The sequence below is a fragment of the Phascolarctos cinereus genome, unplaced genomic scaffold (genome assembly GCF_003287225.1).
Source record: "Phascolarctos cinereus isolate Bilbo 61053 unplaced genomic scaffold, phaCin_HiC Scaffold_726;HRSCAF=1367, whole genome shotgun sequence".
NCBI classification, from domain to species: domain Eukaryota; kingdom Metazoa; phylum Chordata; class Mammalia; order Diprotodontia; family Phascolarctidae; genus Phascolarctos; species Phascolarctos cinereus.
Genome location: NW_027556098.1, coordinates 161,883,307 through 161,902,600, shown reverse-complemented (window position 1 = coordinate 161,902,600; position 19,294 = coordinate 161,883,307). Strand labels below are relative to the sequence as shown.

The following is a 19,294-nucleotide window of genomic DNA, read 5'->3' as shown; positions in this document are numbered from 1 at the left end:
AAAATTAAGTAAGGAGAATTAAGTATTTTAGTATGATTACTATGAGAAAGTAGGCATTTGCATTTGATTGTATCTTACTTTATGAGTGCATCTTTTCCAGTAAAATTTAACTTTATGTAATTTGGAATTTTTGTAAGAATATCATTTTTATATTAAAACACGTAAATGAATATGAGCTTATTATGGTTCATATTGTACGTATGATTCTTTGCACTATCTGCAACATAAAGCCATGGTCAAAGCGTGGCCAACTAGTGGCCACCTGTCCTAATTGTAAACACTTAGGAAGAAATAAATAGCCTTGGGATTGTTAGTGTGGTAAACCCAGGCTAGCTGAAGCAGATAGGTGGCAAAGTGGATAGAGAACCAGGTATAGGATCAAGAAGATTCATCTTCCTGAGTTCAAATCCAGCTTCAGACTAGTTATGTGAACCTGGGTAAATTACTTAACCCTGTTTGCCCCAGTTTCCTCACCTGTAAAATGAGTTGGAGAAGGAATGGTACACCACTCCAGTATCCTTGCCAAGAAAATCCCAAATGGGATCATGAAGAGTCAGACATGACTGAAAAACAACTGAAACAATGACAAACCTAGACCAGTAAAGTAATAGCAGGTGTCATAATGCATTAAAATTATATTATTCTAAAACTTGTTTTTTATCATTGATGTCATTTTTTTTTTCATTTTTGAGGGAGGGTAGAGGACTGGGGAATGGGATGGAGTATTATCATTGCCCAGAAAGAACACATTCTATTCTCTGGTATAGTATTAGTGAAATAGATAAAAATGTTTTGTTTCTTAAACTTGGGAGTCTTGTGAATCCCACATATGATACAGAAATAACAAAATAACATCAAGTTAGATACAGATTTGAAATTAATTTTCCACTTTCTCCAAAATTTAATTACAAGTTTTTACAAGTATTTATTGTTAAAAATCATACCTTTGCCCCTAATTTATGAAAAATGTAAATATTATCTTGAAAAAATAAGAGAATAATGTGACATTAGAGGCAACAGGAAGAACACTGGATTCAGAAAATAAGGGGTTCAGATTCTGACTATCATTTACTACCTATGTGACTTTGGACAAGTCATTTAATCTCTATAGGCCTCACTTTCTTCATCTACAAAATGAGTTTATTATACTAGATGGTCTTTAATTACATTTTAATGCATTTCAATTATTTGACAAAGTTCTTTTTAAAAATGTTTTTAATATTAAACACTTGAAATTAAAAGAGAAAATAGTGTGATTCAGTGATAATTTGTTTTTTATTATTATTAACTATGAAATATGTTAAATTTTTTGAGTGATTTATGCATTTCTGTCAGATGAGGAGGCAATATTTTACAATGGGTAAAGTTGTGCCCTCTCACCAAAAGTTGAGACATTATGTCTAATGGTAACATTTATATCTTTAATTAGCTTCTCCTACGTGTTCATCGAGTGAGTATGTATGTACCAGTGGAGGATGTATCTCGGCATCTTTAAGGTGTAATGGAGAATATGATTGTGCAGACGGTTCAGATGAGGTAAAAAAAAAAACTACATTCAACTACAATGGTTATATCATTTGACTTTAGCTTTTAGATAATGAAACTACAGTAATTTCAAAGATATTAATATAAATAAAGAATATCCTTGTTGAAATCATGAGTCCCATACTATTTTCCAAAGTGGAGTACATATTTGTTAATTTAAAGGACAGCTGACAATATAATGAGACTCTAGAAGTATTGGCTACCTGTTTGCTCCGTCTGTGACTATATCTTTATCGTAATGAAAACTCCAGTGCAACACCGTATTTTCACAGATGGATTGTGTAACTGAGTGCAAAGAAGATCAATTTCGATGTAAAAACAAGGCCCATTGTATCCCTATCAGATGGCTATGTGATGGAATCCATGACTGTGTAGATGGCAGTGATGAAGATCACTGTGACAGAGGTGAGGAATTCTTACTCTGAAATAATAAAGGGGATATGAAACTACTTCACAAAATAGAGAACACACAATACAAATAAATTTAAGGTTTATTACTGCTATTTATTAAATTATTAAGTATATTACTATTATTTATTAAATGATCCTTCTCAATTTTCTTTATTTTCATTATATGAACATTCATTAGTGTGTGGTACCAAGTTACTTCATATCTATTATTAGTATCTCCTACATTGCTGTCATTGCCAGGTACATTTCCATATGCTAATGCTCTGGTAGCCTCTATACATTTTAGAAGTAGGAATAAATGGTGTAACTGGTAATTTGGCAGTCATTAAGATCATAGATGGACAGCTTGGTGATAGATATAAATTTATGAATGTATATGCTTATGAACATAAAATATCATACTAGATACTTTTTTTCAGTATTTAACTCTGCCTTATTATAATCCAATAGTTAAGATAAATGATATTGCTAAAACATATACATGTGATACAAAAAAACTTTGTCATTTTGAAGTGTTGCTCAACTCAAATAAAAATGGGGAGCAGGGAGGATGTTCTCTTTAGAGATCTACTTGTCCATATTACCTTGAATCTACTAGAATGAATTAATGAATTTAAATTTAGGCTTTTCCCAATTCAACCCAGTTCAAATTAATCTCTGACCAAAGATAATATTCTGGCTTAGTTACAATAAAACAGGGATAACCTGACATATTATTTTTAATGTATGTATTCCTTGGTATTGCTCTGATAACCTCCTGCTGTGCTGATCAAGAATGGAACTAGGAAATTGGGATTTGAAACCTAGTTTGTCTTAGTAAAATGGTTTATTTTGTAAAAGGCCTTTTGAAAAATCCTATGAACCTAAGTTTTTTTTAAAGGCTAATAGCATAGCATATATGATTCATGCTCTTTTAGAGTAAAGAACTTTATGCTATTCTCAGGCTGCTGTGGAATCCCCATGATGTAGTTTTTCTGAAATGTAAATTCTTTACAGTATAATAGAAAGTCCTTTGACAAGTAGTCTATCACAAAACCCCTTTGTATTTTTGTTACAATTATAATTCCATTTATATTTCTGTTCTCCTTGATAAAAGCAGTGGCATTCACAGCATTGTTATGAAAAAAAACATGACAATGTTATCTTATTTCATACCTTAGGGAACTCATTTTTGCCTTTTAACCAGATTGAATTTCTACAAATAAAGCTTTCTAAGGGGTGCCAAAACTTGGTAAAATCTGTTTGAATTTGTTCCCTTTTAAAAATGTAAAATTAAATGATTTTTTTCCCTTGGACTCTTTATTCCAAATTAATAAAATGCTTTATTCCAAAATCTATGTATTTTAATTTTGGAATTAAAATCAGTATCCTGTGAAATAAGCCTATATCCCTTTCATGCTCTATTTTTCCCATTGTTTCAGTAAGGGAGAGGAGGGTTGAGTTAAAGAACATGTTGTTATTTCACATATTTTTTCAAATATATTCTAATACCATTTTGCTTCATGACATAGAAATCACCCTTATGTTGATTAAGCAATCCTTTTATCTAGTTGACTTCTTATTGTCTTTCCAACAAGACTATACCAAACATCTTCAACCTTCTTTAAGCCCTCAATCATAGCTGTCCTTGTATACCTTACTGTAAATAGGTTACCTTGTCTCTTCCTTTACTGATAATATAGAGATTCTATAACTTAAGAACTCTCCACTCTGTCTTGAAATTTCTCTGTTTTCAATCATTCTTTCTTCCTGTTCCATTGCATGTGGAATAAATATTTCTCCTCATTTCTAAGGCTAACTCCTCATTTATGTTCTACATCCCATCTTGTATGCCTCTTTCATACCTTTAATTCATCAATCAACTCCTCTGTCTTTTGCATCATTAATGGCTCTATGTCCTCTGATGACAAATATGCCCAAATCTCTTTATTCTAATGAAATCAGTATCTTGACCCTGCTAAGCCTTCAAATGGTCACATCATCCTTTCCTTCTTTTACAGTCAGATGTTTTAATGGGTAGTCTACTTTAGTTGTCTACAATTCCCCATTGCATACCTCACCCTCTGCAGTCTCTGTTCTATTCAATTCAACAAGAATTTGTTAAGTACCTACTCTGTGCCAGGCATTTGGGAATAGGTAAAAACACCATTCCACTGAAAATGGTGCTCTTAAAAACCATTATTGATAAGCACCAATTTTATTATTCATCTTTCTGGATCTCTCTACCACATTTATTACTATTCTGCCATCCATAAGATTATAAAGTACTACTGGAAGAAAGGGGATGTGTACTTTTTTATCTTTGTACCAAGTACCTAGCACAGTGCTTGTATACAGTACGCACTTGATAAACACTTGGTGCATTGGGTTGAACTACCTCAATTCTTCATTTCTGAAGCTTTATTTTCCCTTCTTGATATTGCACTCTCATGGTTCTTATTCTCTCTGTCTCCATCCATCTCTGTCTCTATTTCTCTCTGTTCTCTCTCTCTCTCTCTCTCTCTCTCTCTCTCTCTCTCTCTCTCTTCTCTCTCTCTCTCTCTCTGTCTCTCTCTCTCTCTCTCCTCTCCCTCTCTGGCTCCCTTCTTCCCTCCTAAAGCACTTAGCAGATTTCTTAATACATAGTAGGTGTTTAATAAATGCTTGTTCCTTTTCCCATCCCCTTTCCTTAGTTCAAATGATCAGGGCCAAATGAACTATGATCCAGGGTACTGAAAGAACCAGCAGACAGGATTACTGAGAATAGAAGTGATACAGAACTTGAGAGGAAGAAATGTCCCAATTTAAAAAAGAGAGAAAGAGAGAAGAGAATAAATGTTTTCTACTAATCTGGTAAATATGGCCTTAATATCCTGCAAAATTCCAGAACTTATTGATAAAGGAATAGTTTATAAAACAGAGAGTGTGCCTGTGATTTCATTGGTATAGGGAAATCCAGAGTATGGAAACTCCTACTCCCAATACACATGAACACATTTTCTACACCTTATAGTCTTAGAGTGTTGCCTAGCCTAAAGTACTGAAGGGTTAAGTGAATTTTCCAAGGTCCCACAGCCATGTGGCAGAGGCAATACTTCAACCCAGGTTTTCCAGGCTTTGAAGCTAACTCTTTCCCCACTAAACTATACTATCACTGTTAGTAAACATCTCAACAACAAAACAGTAGTGATGACTAAAAGCTAGGAAGTCATAATCACATATAAATCATGCCACATACCCTCATTTCCTTTTTTGACAGTTAAGCTGGTTATCATATAAAAGAAATATTGTAGCAAGATTTCATTAAAATAATAATATTTTACTCATTATATTCTAATGGATAATATAGAAAGATTATTAGGTTATTTACAATTTGGAGGATTTAAAACGAACTTAATAACTAGAACCAAAGATTAGTCGTTTATGGATTGATATCTACTTGAAGAGAGATCTCTAGTTGACAGGCTTAGAGTTATGTCTTTTGAATTATGCAATTCAATATTTTGACACATGAACAAGATGAAGGCACATTTGGCATGTTTACCAATTTGCTGATGACACAAAGCTAATAGGCCTGGACAATTTATGAAATGAAAATGAAATTTAATACTTTGCTTTAAAATAAAAACCATTTTACCATTACAAAATGGAGATTTGGCTACCCAGCAGATCATCTGGATAAGAGATGGGTGTTTTAAAGGATTGCAAGCCTTCATTTCATTCTTAAACTCCTTTTCCTAAACTCTAATTGCTTGTGTAACAGAAGAAACACCGACTATGCCATTTGTTAGTTAGGAGCACCCACTAGAGGTTTTAGACTCGAGACTCTAGGAGGTTCACCGTAGATCTGAGCACCCAGAAGGACAGGAAGATAGCTTCAGAGAGGTTAAATAATAATTTATTCTTATTCCCCTCTATCTCAATAGGTACTTGATAGTGGGAGCATCAACTCCTGTAGGACACCCTAATCACCTGTGACAAGAGGGGGAGGGCAACAACCCCTACTTCCCGATGAAGGCTAATGGAGACGGGCACAGTATTCCAGTTTATGCTCTCCTCTTAATCCCCCCAAGCCTCAATGGAGGCCACTTGAGGCACTCACATATAGCTTTCCCCACTTACTGACCAGTGCTCTTTTGATTTGTAGAGAAGCACACAAAGAAGGCAACTTGCCAACAAAAAGTTCACAGGTGAATTTTAGCAATATCACCATGACTTAGCATAGCACAAGTGTAGTAAATATGTCATCCCTATATCTCACTGTGCAGTTGCAGTAGAAATTGTTTTTAAACCACAACCCTGGGAATTACAGATTGTTTTGGCCATGGATCCTGGAAACTGTTATCTAAAAAAGGACAAATCCACTTTACATACAGCTTGCTAGATGTCTCTACCATGATGTCATGAACTCATTATCTTTTCTCCTAAACTCAGTCCTCCTCCTAACTTCTCTGTTTCTTTTGAGGACACCATCATTTTCTAGTTCACCACCTCAGTATCATCCTAATCTCTTCATTTCCATTTGATCCCCGTGCCTAGTCAGTCAACAAATATTGCCAGATGACCCCTACATCATATCACAGATGCATTCCTTCTCTTCTTTTATACCATCCTAGTCCAAGAGTTCATCATTTCTCACCTGCATTACTAAAATAACCTCCTAACTCATATTTAATCTCTCCCCTTTCTGATTAATCCTCAATCTAGCAACTAGGATGATATTCCTGAAGTGAAAGTCTGGTTCACCAAGCTTCAGTGACTCTCCTTTTTTTCTACAATAAAATCCAAACTCCTTTGGCATTAAAAGACCTTCACACCTGGAATGGAAAAGGGTGGCTATAATCCTATCACTTGAGGAGCTGGAGGCTGGCAAATCTATTGTGCTCAGGAGTTCTGAGCTGTTGTGTTTTATGCTGAATGTCTCCACTAAGTTCTGGGAGCCCAGAAGTGGAGGGAAGAGGAGAGGGAGGTGAGAAAGACCACCAGCTTGCCTAAGGAAACGTTGAGTTGTCTTTTGCAAATCAGAAATTATGCTAATAATCTGTAGTGTAATCAGGCCTGTGAATAGTCCATGTACTTCAAGCCTGAGTGAGATAAGAAAACCCAATCTTTTAAACAACAACAACATAAAAAACCTTCACAACTGCTCTTGAGTCCATATTTTCAGACTGATTGTATATTACTTTCCTTCACACACTCTGTGCTTCCAACAAACTAATCTAATTGTTTGTTCTTTATGCATGACATTTTATGCCCTAGCTCAGCCTTTCCACAGGCTTTCTCATACATCTAAAACCCTCTTGCTCCTTGTCTTATGCTTAGCACCCCTATCTTTCTTCAAGGCTCAGCTCAAGAATCAATTCTTCCATGCTTCCTTTCCTGACTACCCAGAGTTGTTGTATCTTTCTTGAATCATTTTATATTTATTTTTATATATCCTGTAACTCTGAACATGTCTTGTCCCACTAATAAAATGTTAGCTCCTCAGGGGCAAAGACTGTCTATCTCTTGTATTTCTATCCACAGTGTCTAGCATAGTGCCTAGAACAGGGGTGGGTGAACTGCGGCCTTGAAATCAGATGTGGCCTTCTGGGTCCTTGGGTACAGCCTTTTGACTGACTCTAAGTTTTACAGAACAAATCCTTTTATTGAGGAAATTTGTTCTGTAAAGTTTGGATTCAGTCAAAATGCTGCATTTGAGGACCAAGAGGGCCACATGTGGCCTCAAGTCCACAGGTTCTTCATGCCTAGCCTAGAACATAGGAATACATATAGGGACTGAACCTATGATCTTACTGGTATAGAAAACTCTATACCAGTTTTCTGGTATAGAAAAGATTCTGGGTGAAGAAATTGCATAAGTGGTAGCTAAATAAATCTTTGCCAATTATTCATTTGATTGAATAAATGTCAATAGTATGACATGACAGGAAAAAAAAAAATCTAATGCAATCTTCAGTTGTGGAATATCTGGATATTATCCAGATCCAATATCTGGATCTACTGTATTCTGGCCTAATAAGACCCCATCTTGAATGTACTTTGGGGTATCTCATTTTAGGAAGTATATTAACAAGTATCCAGAGGAAGGCAACCAGGCTGACAAAGGAACTGGAGAACATACCGAAAGAAGATCTGTTGAAAGAACTGGAGAAGTTTTTAGCTTAGAGAAAACTTAGGAAACACATGATGATAGTTTTCAAATATTTGAGAGAATTTTTATGTGGAAGGTTGGTTTAGATATGATGTCAGGCCCTAGAAAGCAGAACTAGATGGAGTATAAAGACATTATGGGAAGGCAGATTTAGTAATTCAGTATGGTTTTTTAAAAAATTTTCTAGCAATTAGAACTGTGCAAAAGTCAAATGTGCTGCCTTGATTGATAGATTTCCACTCATTTGAGGTCTTCAGATAAAGACTAGATAATCCTTTATTGGAGATGTTTTAGATCCAACTTGTCCAATTTGTTGTAAGAATTATATTAGATGGGCTTCGAGATCTTTTCCAACTCTGAGACTCTGTAATAACTACAAGCCCCCAATTTTCTTTATTCAAGTCTTATATACCAGTGGAGGTTTGATGTAAATGCTGTCTCCTCCAGGAAGCCTTCCTCAATTCCTATAGCCAATAGTAGTTTTTCCCTTCTTCAATATTTTGTATCATTTTTTTATGTTGATGGGCATGTTTTCACATTTTATCTCATATTACAATTATCTATATGTATTATATGTTTTCTCTTAGATTTTACATTCTTTTGGGGACTATATCTTTTTGCACTCTACCTTGAGCACCTCTTTGCGTGGCAAATTTTGGTGATAGTTATATTTTTTAATAGATGAATCATCTAATTATCTCCTTTATTTTATGAATGAGGAAATGGACATGAGAGGCTAAATGACTTTTTACAATGGGTTATTTAATAACAGAAATGTGACTTGTGCTAAGGCTCCTGACTCAGGATAGAGCTCTTGCCCCTTTATTGCCTAATTATCTTTTTATAACAGTACCTCAGTCTACTTGGAAACAATGAAAATAAATCTTTGTAATCCATATAGGAAAGTAACAAGCATATAAAAGTAAAAATATTAGCAAACATATATAATGATGAGTTTCCTAGGCTATAGGTCCTTTAAACAAAGTTGATGTCTACATTAGACACCAAATTGACCATCACAATGGTCAGTTGATTCTGTAAGTTGATTTCGGTAAGAAAAAGTCACTCAATGTTGTTATAGTGATGAAACATTTGAATGACTGATTAAATCTTTCTATGCTAAAATGTCGTGGTATACTATGAATTGAATCAGCCACATTCAAAAGCCATATCCCAATTTTCTTAGTACTTTGTCATTATAACAAAGCAAAAACAAATTTTAAGATCAAAACAATTCATTTGAAGGGACTTCTATAATTTTTGCGACAGTTTCACCCAGTTTCTACAGCAGAAGTGAGCAATGCTATGATGTAGGAACATTCTTAACTGTTCTTGGAAGTCCATTGCTTAGTTATGATATAAAATCAGTAGAAAAACTTCCCTCCATCCTCTTCCCTCTTGGTGTTCTCTGTTTTCAACAATCCTATGTGTCTGTTTCCCAGCAACGGAAAAATTCCCCACTGATTTTAAAGAAAAGTATTTCTGCCTGTCAGCACAGAACATTTTGTTAAAAATTCAAATTATTTCTTTTAAAAAATTTAAATGTCTTTGCATTTCTGTATTGTAAAGATTGTATAGGATGTGAGTAATTGAAAAACAAGAAAAATTCATCTCATGAATATAATAAGTGTGAAAAGATAATATGAAAACTTTGAGATAAAGACTTCTATGCCTTGCAGTATTATTTAAAACCTAAATGTATCATATTAATAAACTTTTTGTTATTTTGAATGTTACTTGCTTCAAGTTCTAAGCCAGGGGGAAAATATGCATATATACACAAGAAACTCTGGAAATTTTGTTCTTAAAATATAATTAATATCTAACATACACTAAGTAACAATTTGGATAATATAATATGTAATACTATAATAATTATTTGCAATAATTATGCTGCCTTTTTTTCTTATCCAAGGTGGAAATATATGTCGAGCTGATGAGTACCTTTGCAATAATTCACTCTGCAAACTACATTTTTGGGTGTGTGATGGAGAAGACGATTGTGGAGATAACTCTGATGAAGTCCCTGAAATGTGTGGTATGGTTTTTCAATTAGCTCTCACTTTTATTTTTCCTTTAGATATAATGTACCCATATGAATCAATGAATTGGAACAGGGTAATACAATTTTCAGTTTGGGGACTGCATGGATGAACAATTATCCTTATCCTCTTGACAATTAATAGAAAGATTAACCTGTTCACATTTTATGTTTTTTCTAATCCTGTGCTTACATATATTAACTCTATTCAAAGGTTAGATTTTCTTCTGCATGGGATGATTTCAGGCAGTTTCCCCTATTAAAATGTGTCATGTTATGTAAAAAGTCATGTAAGGACATTGCCATCATACATAGCTGGTATTAACACTATGATTGGTAAGTAGCTGAGTGAAATGGGGAAAATACAAAAAGTACAAACAATCACACACACACACACACACACACACACAAATAAAGGAATCATCTACCTCCATCAGTCATCCATGAATGTTCAGGGAAGATATAGAATATAGGAAACATAACTGTTGGAGCAGAAAGGTGACACGATAATCTATTTAACATTTTAAATCTAGAAATCCAACATCTTGGCTATTCTGCAAATGGTTGCTACTTCACTTTATTCCTGCTCCTCGATGACATTTATTTTCACTTTCATGCTGAACCAACAACAAACATAATTGCACACGTGCAGATCATCAGAATGCTGAATCTCTTTCATGTTCCCAAGGTTCAATTTGCCCTTTTTCCCATTCTTCACATCTAATATTAGCGTAGGAGCATAACTTCACCTTTAAATTAATGGAAAATGTAACCACTTTGGCCACAGCTAAATAACACTTAAGGTGAATAGAAAAACCCCAACTGTACTTAAAGTCCTTGTTCTGTTTGGTATACGAAGTTAAAGCTAAATTTCATGATGGATGATGGCATAGGAGACTGACATTAAAGAAAAAATGAAGCAAGATTATTTTCAGGAACAGGCTTTACAGCTTAAAAGAGTCTGCTTAGAGAATTTTCACTACAGGGACAATAGCTCAGAGATTTATTCCCAGTCCTCATTCCATTCTTCTTTATAAAATCAAGAGACAGAAAAGGTTCTGTTGAGATCACTGTATTTCTGAATTAGAATAAAATGTAAGAGTTGTGATTGCATGGCACACATATTTTCCAATACAGATGTCTTATATTACTCAATATGTGTTAGGTATATGTTTGGGGGTGGTTTGTGTGTATGGGTATGGGCTTGTTTTCATTCTCCTTTTGGTCTGTAGAGCTAACAAGAAAAAAAAAAGCACAAATTACTTATTGTAGGACTAAATAATTTCATAAGTTATGCTTGCATCCAACCCAGAGTCCAAGAAGGAGCTCGAGGGGACAATCTACACAGTACTGCCCAAAGCCTTAAGATACCTAGGTTGATACTATTAAGCCATTATTATATTCTCTGCAACATCACTTTACGGAGAAGAGGGAGTACAATTTATTAATGGAGGCCAGATGATGGGCCCAACAGTGATGTGAGCCATGCCCCAGATTCAGCCTAATGACTACATACCTGGAGTGGGTTTGCTGAACCTGTGTGGTATTATTTGGGGGTGGGAGTGTGGGGAGATGGAGCCGCCACTGACACCAAGTTGTCATAAAGCCATTATGGAGTGATCAGACAGATACCTCAGATATGTGAGGTTTCCCTTGAGTCTCCTATATTTGAAACAGAGGTGCAGAACAATGACCATGGTACCTTAGACACCTTTCTAATGCTTTGATTCATAAATAGGTAAAGATAGTGAGACTCATTAAAGAGAGAGAGGGAGAGAGAGAGAGGGTGGTGAGAGAGGGTGGTGGGGAAGGGGAGGGGGAGAGAGACAGAGAGAGAGAGAGAGAGAGAGAGAGAGAGAGAGGAACAGAGACAGAGAGACACAATTGGGAGGGTGGAACATTTATTTAAAATTTACTATATACCACTTATTCACATATACTAATAACAATTATTAAAATTACCCTATGTGCACACACATATGAACAGTCAGACAAATATTTCTTTCCAGAGGATAATAGAGAAATTTTTATAGCTTTAGTATTTCTCAAGTGGTGGGTTTTATTTCATTTTCTTTTCAGTAGGTGGCCTGTTTTTCTACATACAATGTGGTACCTATAACACATGCTCTCTCAAAATTGTATGCTGTGTGAAATTGCTCTTTGGGATAGCTAAGTGTCCTGCCACCATGTATAAATTGTAGGCATAATTTAATCTGGTACACTGAGTAAAGTCAGCTAAGATAAGGTATCTAAAAATGAGACCATGAAGGTTGGCTCTTTTACTTATCTTCAGGTAGGTCCTCTATTATACAGTCAAATAATAGATATGTCTGGACTTTATGATGACATTAAAATGAGCCAGAGGAACAAATAATGTTTTCTGTGGTTAATAGAAATAATCAGAAGCAGAAGCTTCTAACACATGTTTTTTTTTTTCCGTGTCCACAGATAGACAATTTTCACAATAAAAAGAGAAGTAGAATATGCATTTGAGCAAAGAAAAAAAATCAAAGGAGAAAAAAATGACTACTTAAATTGTTTCCAAATGCTGTATTTGGTGTTTCTTTCTTGCAGCAAAGTTTCCATGCCCACCCACCCGCCCTCACAGATGCAGAAACAATCGTGTATGCCTTCGACCTGAGCAGATTTGCAATGAGATAGATGACTGTGGTGATAACTCAGATGAAGATCATTGTGGTGGTAATTCCATTTCATTTGGAATTCATTCCAAACCAATGATGACAGAAAGCATAATTTAATGGTTACTGGGTTTTGAATTCAAATTTCTCATTTAGTTTAGTGAAATAAAAGATGTTTCATGTGGTCTGAGGGTATTTCATCCAGCTATTTTGCTTTATGGCAATAGATTAAAATAGGTTAATGTTATTAAATTTGAAGAGTTTCTACATAGACTATTTCGAAGGATATAATACTCACACTGAGTATTTATATAGCACTTGAAAATTTCCAAAACACTTTACATATGTCAGCTCATATGACCTCACAACAACCCTGTGATATAAATGCTTTTATTATCCTCATTTTGTAGATGAAGGAAACTAAAGCACACCAAGGGTAAATGATTTGCCCAGGGTCATGTAGTTGAAAGTGTTTGAGACAAGATTCAAACTTGATCTCAAATCCAGAACCCTATCCACTGCACCACCCAGCTGCCTCTATATGCCCATTTTTTCAATGTAAATGTACATGTATATATTAGATAAAGAGGGAGCCTGGTGTGGTGAAAAGAATGCTGGGTTTGGTGTCAAGAACGCCTGCATTGAAATTCTCTTTGTAACTTAATACTTGTGTGGCCCTGGGCAAGTCCCTTATACTGTATAAATTCTAACTTGTAAGATTAAGTCTCTGACAGTCTATACTGGTGTAGGAAAATTCTTCATTGTTGATGAAAACACAGATTCTTATGAGTATTTGTATATAGGTATAGAGATATCTGTATATATACATATACATTTACAAACATACTATACAAGAGAGGGTGTCAAAATCAAATAGAAATGGAGGCCACCAATCTATATATATATATATATAAGGGTCCCAAAGGTCACATATTGACTTAGTTTTAAAATGTAATGTTATCTCTTTTATTGTATTTTTATTTATTTTACAAAATATTTTCCAATTATATTTTAATGTGGTTCTGGGTGTGCTCATGAGTGTTGGGACCACCTGCAGCCCATGGATTACATCTGACACTTCTGTTACATGGTGTCATACAGTGGACAAGTAAGAGACCTCTGAGTTAGGAATACCTGAGGCCAAACCCCACTTTTGTTATTTATTTGCCATGTGACCCTGGTCAAATCACTTAACTTCTGTGTGCTTCAGTTTCCTCATCTATAAAGTGTACTCCATGATCTCTAAGGTCCTTTCTAGTCCTAAATCTGAGATCATCTGATCTCTTGTATCTTGATATCTTTTATTGTTGTCACTTGCATGTAATGAATGTCCAATAAATATTTGTTGATTTATCAAATGATTTAACTATTCATTGCATTTGTTTATAATTGTATAGATAAATTTACATATAAAACAAGACCTTGTAAAAAGGATGAGTTTGCTTGTAGTGATAAAAAATGTATACCCATGGAGCTACAATGTGATCGTTTTGATGACTGTGGAGATGGTTCAGATGAACAAGGCTGCAGAACGGGTGAGTTTGCTTAGTGTTGAGCTACAGTTAGTCAAGGCATCTAGGTGGCACAATGGATAGAATGCCCAGCCTGGAGTCAGGAAGACTCATCTTCCTAAGTTCAAATATGGCCTCTGACCCTGGGCAAGTCACTTAACCCTGTTTGCATCAGTTTCCTATAAAATGAGCTGGAGAAGGAAATGGCAAACATTTTCAGTGTCTTTGCCAAGAAACCCCTATATGGGGGTCATGAAGAGTCAGAGCTTACTGAAAAAACAACTGAACAAAACATTAAGTCAAGTAGTTGTAATCTTTGTGGGTGAAACTAAGGTAGCATCTCAGAGGAAGGAAGGGACTTCAGAAGTCAACTAGCCCGGTCTTCATTCAAACATACCATCCATTGTAAGTGACTGTTCAGCTTCTTCTTATAGTTTTCTAGTGACGGGAACTTAGTACCTCCTAAATCAGACCGTTCCAATATGGAGTAATGGCAATAGTTAGGGACTTAGGCATTAGATCAGTATCCCTCAAGCCTTGCTTCACTCTTTCTCAGTCTTTATTATTTTGACAAAAAGATGCTTCTTGCAACTTGCTGTAAGCAAAGTCTAACTTGTTAAAGCAATCTTTTGTTTTAAGAGTCTCTTAAATTACTTTAAGTAATTAACAGAGGAAAAAAAAGATAGCATTTAAATAAGTACTCTCATTAAACTGGAAAGCCTGATGTTCAAATAAGGACTCTAGTCTGAGCTTTTGAACCTGTGGCCAGGAACTTTTTTTATGAAAAAAATTAAAATGAATTATTTTAGGCATATACAAAAATATTTTCCTTGAGTCATGGTTAAAGTTGAGGGTCATTTTCCCCTTTCCAATTATCAGTAGTTTCTTATTTCTTTATACTATATTTTCATTCTTTAGGATGAGTTCTAGGAATCCTATATGTTAATAATATGTTCAGATACTATATGTTAATAATTTTACATTGAGTTACTATTAAGTATCTGATTTTCCTGGAGCAGAGAAAATCACTGAGCTCATGACTAAATGGCATATACAAAGTGTTTTTAAAATATGCATAAAGTAGTTGATGGCTTTGAATTTTGACGTCATTTTCTACAAGTTATTCCTCACTAAATGATGATAAAGAACCCCAACAAGAAATGGGCAATATAGAGAGGCAATAGACTCAATATGATGCCTATCCAAATCCATGTCAGGAATCTTTGGGATAAAACATTAACTCTTGGGAGGGCTTGGGAATTATGTTCAACTTTGAAGCATGTCTCCAACCACTGCAATATGCCACAGATTTAGAAAGAGAGTGAAGAAGTACTGCTTCTGGTGTCAAAAAGGCTCTCTATAACCTTTCCTTTATAAAATAATGCCTCCCCAGTAGGATGTCCTCATGGAATCCCACCAGCAGCAGGTCTTGGTAACTGCTTGAAGTTATTGTTAATGATACCATAACATATTCTATCTAAATTATATTAGCTATAAATTAACCCACTTTTTTTCCTGTTTATGTACCTTTCTGAGGTCTAAGGGATCATAAGGAATGAAAACTATAATCTTATGCAATACTAAAAGAACAGTCTGGGGAGAAAATTAATATCATTTTCAAATAAAAATATGCAAATCTCCCACATTAGGAATTAGAATATATTAGATTTGACCATACATTTTTAATCCTAGTTCCCACTGAATATACCTGCGAAGATAATGTGAATCCATGTGGAGATGATGCATATTGCAATCAAACACAAACATCTGTTTTCTGTCGTTGTAAGCCTGGATTTCAGAGAAACATGAGAAACAGACAGTGTGAAGGTATAGTACATTTCGTAAACAGCTTGCTCTTAAATCTTTGGGTTATGAGATGAATCCTAAAACTGCTAAATTGTGAAGTGACAAGCAATTGATTTTCATCAAAATTGTATGTGATAATGTAATACCAACATATTACTTATGAGAGTGGAGAGTCTCTTGGGTCAAGCATGGGTTTGTTAGACAGCTGAATTGCCATCTAGGATACAAAGCCTTTTGTAGAAAAGCCTCAGACCTGGAGGAACTAGATTGTTTTGTTCTATCTTTGGTTTTGAAATGCAAATAAAGAAATTTCTATTCCAAGAACTACTGGAAAATTAGGTTCATTTCATGAAAGGATATATTCTTGTTGACCCAGTTCTATGGAGTTATAAAAGTTCTTTTTTTAAAAATTATCTGTCGCTGTACAGATACTGTGACTCAGAAAATATTCTGGAGCATGAATACATTTTGATTTAAAGCAATGACATACACTAAATTGATATTTGCCAACTCCTGTCTAAATTGGTTAATAGGTATATAGGACAGCCAAAGGAAGTAAGTGAGGTATATGCCATGATTTAGAGTTATCTGAATGTTTTTCCCTTTTTTTTTTTTTTGGTGGGGGTGGGAAAGGAGAGAAAGTAAGCAATCAGTATAGTGTTATTATTCTTGTTCTCTCCGTTAGTATGGACAGGTGAAAGTAGATCGCATGAGTTTTCTTTGTATTCTGATTAAAGTTACAATAACTAATGCTATTTCACTTTATTCATTACGAAAAATTTAATTGATGGCTTTTATTAAACAAAATAGATTTATCTTTTTAGATGGCATACAGACAAGCTTTTGACAGAGCCATAGTCTTGATTTACTAATATTCTTCCGGACAGTCATTACTGTTGTGGATATATTTTAATTAGATTTAGAAAAAGCTAATGCAGATTATGTAATTTTCAAACTGGTAGTTGCCTTCCCCTTTACTTCCTATTGCCCTGAAATTGCCCTTTCCGGTTCTTTTCAATCATGTAAATGAACACAATCTTTACTCAGTCATCGGATCCACTTCCTTATTTGATTATCAGAATGTTAATTATACTCATTGGGCATGGGAATGGAGGAGGATATTACCTGGTGATAATTACAGTAATATTCCATAAAGTTTATATTCACCCTACATGGTACTAAATAGGAGCACATATGATTGAAATTTGCTTTGAAATAATTGTAATCATAATGGTGCCCATGATGATAATGATAGCTAGCATTTACATAACACTTTAAGACTGGCAAGGTTCTTTACAGATCTTATGTCATTAGATCTTTATAAAAACCTTGTCAGGTAAGTCCTCGGATTGCTCCCATTTTACAGATGAGATAACTGAATCTAACAGAGGTTATATGATCTCCTCAAGATCACACAGTTAATGTGTCTTGAAAGCCACATAATTGGCATTTAGAATACCTAGGGTAAAGACAAGACAAAGTGACATAATGATGGAAGGAGAGGTTTAGTTTGTGTGTGTGTGTGTGTGTGTGTGTGTGTGTGTGTTGTATTGTGTTAAATGCAAAATGGATTGAATTGACATATTCAATAAAACTCCCTGCCCAGGACCCAAATATTTTTCTATTGATTTCTTCTTCCTCTAAGCTCCAAAAGATTACAAAATTATTTTAGTGATAATTGGGGGTATATAATTTATTATAAATGGGGATATAATGAAATAGAATATGGGAATGTAAAATCAGGTATGTGTCAGATCATCAAATAATGTCAATCTAATTGAAGAGAAAGTACTATAGTGGAGAGAGAGTCCTGACTCCAACACATACTGACTGCACAATTGTGGACAAGTGACTTCATCTCCCAGAGATCCCATACAACTAAATATGAAATATCATAAATTTTATAGCAGGTGATGATTTGTAATGAGTTTCCTACACCAATTAAAATCATGTCTAAACCTCCCCTTCCTCGTGTCTGTGTGTGTGTGTGTGTGTGTGTGTGTGTGTGTGTGTGCATAAAACCTCTTTTAAGCTTCATTTTGGCATAGTGGATAGAGATGACACTTCATAACAAGGACCTTAGCAAAGTCCTGCCTCTGACATATCAGCTGTGTGATCCACAAGTAGTTAAGAAACTACCAACCTCCAACTCACCATTGGGGAGTTCCAGTCCCAAGCCATTGAATTCCTTTCTTGCTAAACAAAAAGGAAATCATATGTCCACTTTTAAGCTGTAAATTCTAACTGTAAACAGCTACAAAAGATGTATTCTGATAACAAGGGGAAATCACAGGATATCAATTTGGAAAATGAAGATACTTGAAAATGTGATCTGATAGTTACTAATCAGGGCAAAAAAATAAATAACTAAAACTAAATTGCTGACAGAGATGCAGTACATAGTTATGGGAAAGTTATGGTGAACTCCGCCAGAAGCATAAAAGAAGAGTGATTTTATTCATATATGTCACAGAGGTTCACAATAAAAAATTAAGGGTAGCAATTACAGGAAGCAAAAGGAACTTGACTTGTTTATGATGTAGTTAGGACAACACACTTGTAGGCCACATTTAGGCTGGGAATGATGTTACTTTGTTTTTTATTTTCCCCCTAGACCTCAATGAATGCTTAATGTTTGGTGCCTGCTCCCATCAGTGTGTTAATATGAAAGGGTCATATAAGTGTGTGTGTGACCAGAATTATAAGGAAAAAAATAACACCTGCATAGCAAAAGGTAAGGTTATAAGTGTTCATTTTAATGTCACCATATTTTTTATTTAAAAATCATATTGAGGATCACTGGTGAAATGTGTCTTGAGCAAATATATTTTGAGCTGTTTGGATATAGTTCCATTCCTAAAATGAAAAAAAAAAGAGGGGGTGATACTGATGCGTTTGAATGGGCTTCAATACTGATTGAGGAGTGTCCTGTTGAGTTGTTATACTTCTTTAGTAATCTCAACTAGGACATCATTTTAAAATGACTCTCAAAAGCAGGGTAACTAATGAAAAAAGTTCTCTGTGTTTTAAGAGACAGTCAAAATTGGTTGAATTTCACAAACAAAAGTGAAATTGGGAGTTAAAGAATCTTAGCACGATGCCTGATTTAATGGGAGATTATTGGACTATTAGGAAAAAAGTTAAGGATTGACAGTGCCTTCTGAAGAAGGGAATTTTAAATAAGGATTTAAATGGTTTTAGCCCAATT

General features: G+C 34.8%; 1 protein-coding gene across 1 annotated transcript in view; it reads left to right on the top strand.

Moving 5' to 3' along the window:
* The window catches only part of LRP1B (LDL receptor related protein 1B), a 2,172,360-nt gene that overhangs the window by 1,965,563 nt on the left and 187,503 nt on the right, over positions 1–19,294 (top strand). Inside the window, 7 exon segments of the mRNA XM_020984719.1 lie at positions 1,430–1,536; positions 1,818–1,950; positions 10,005–10,127; positions 12,705–12,830; positions 14,167–14,304; positions 15,973–16,107; positions 18,701–18,820. Coding sequence (XP_020840378.1) covers positions 1,430–1,536; positions 1,818–1,950; positions 10,005–10,127; positions 12,705–12,830; positions 14,167–14,304; positions 15,973–16,107; positions 18,701–18,820 — 882 coding nt within the window.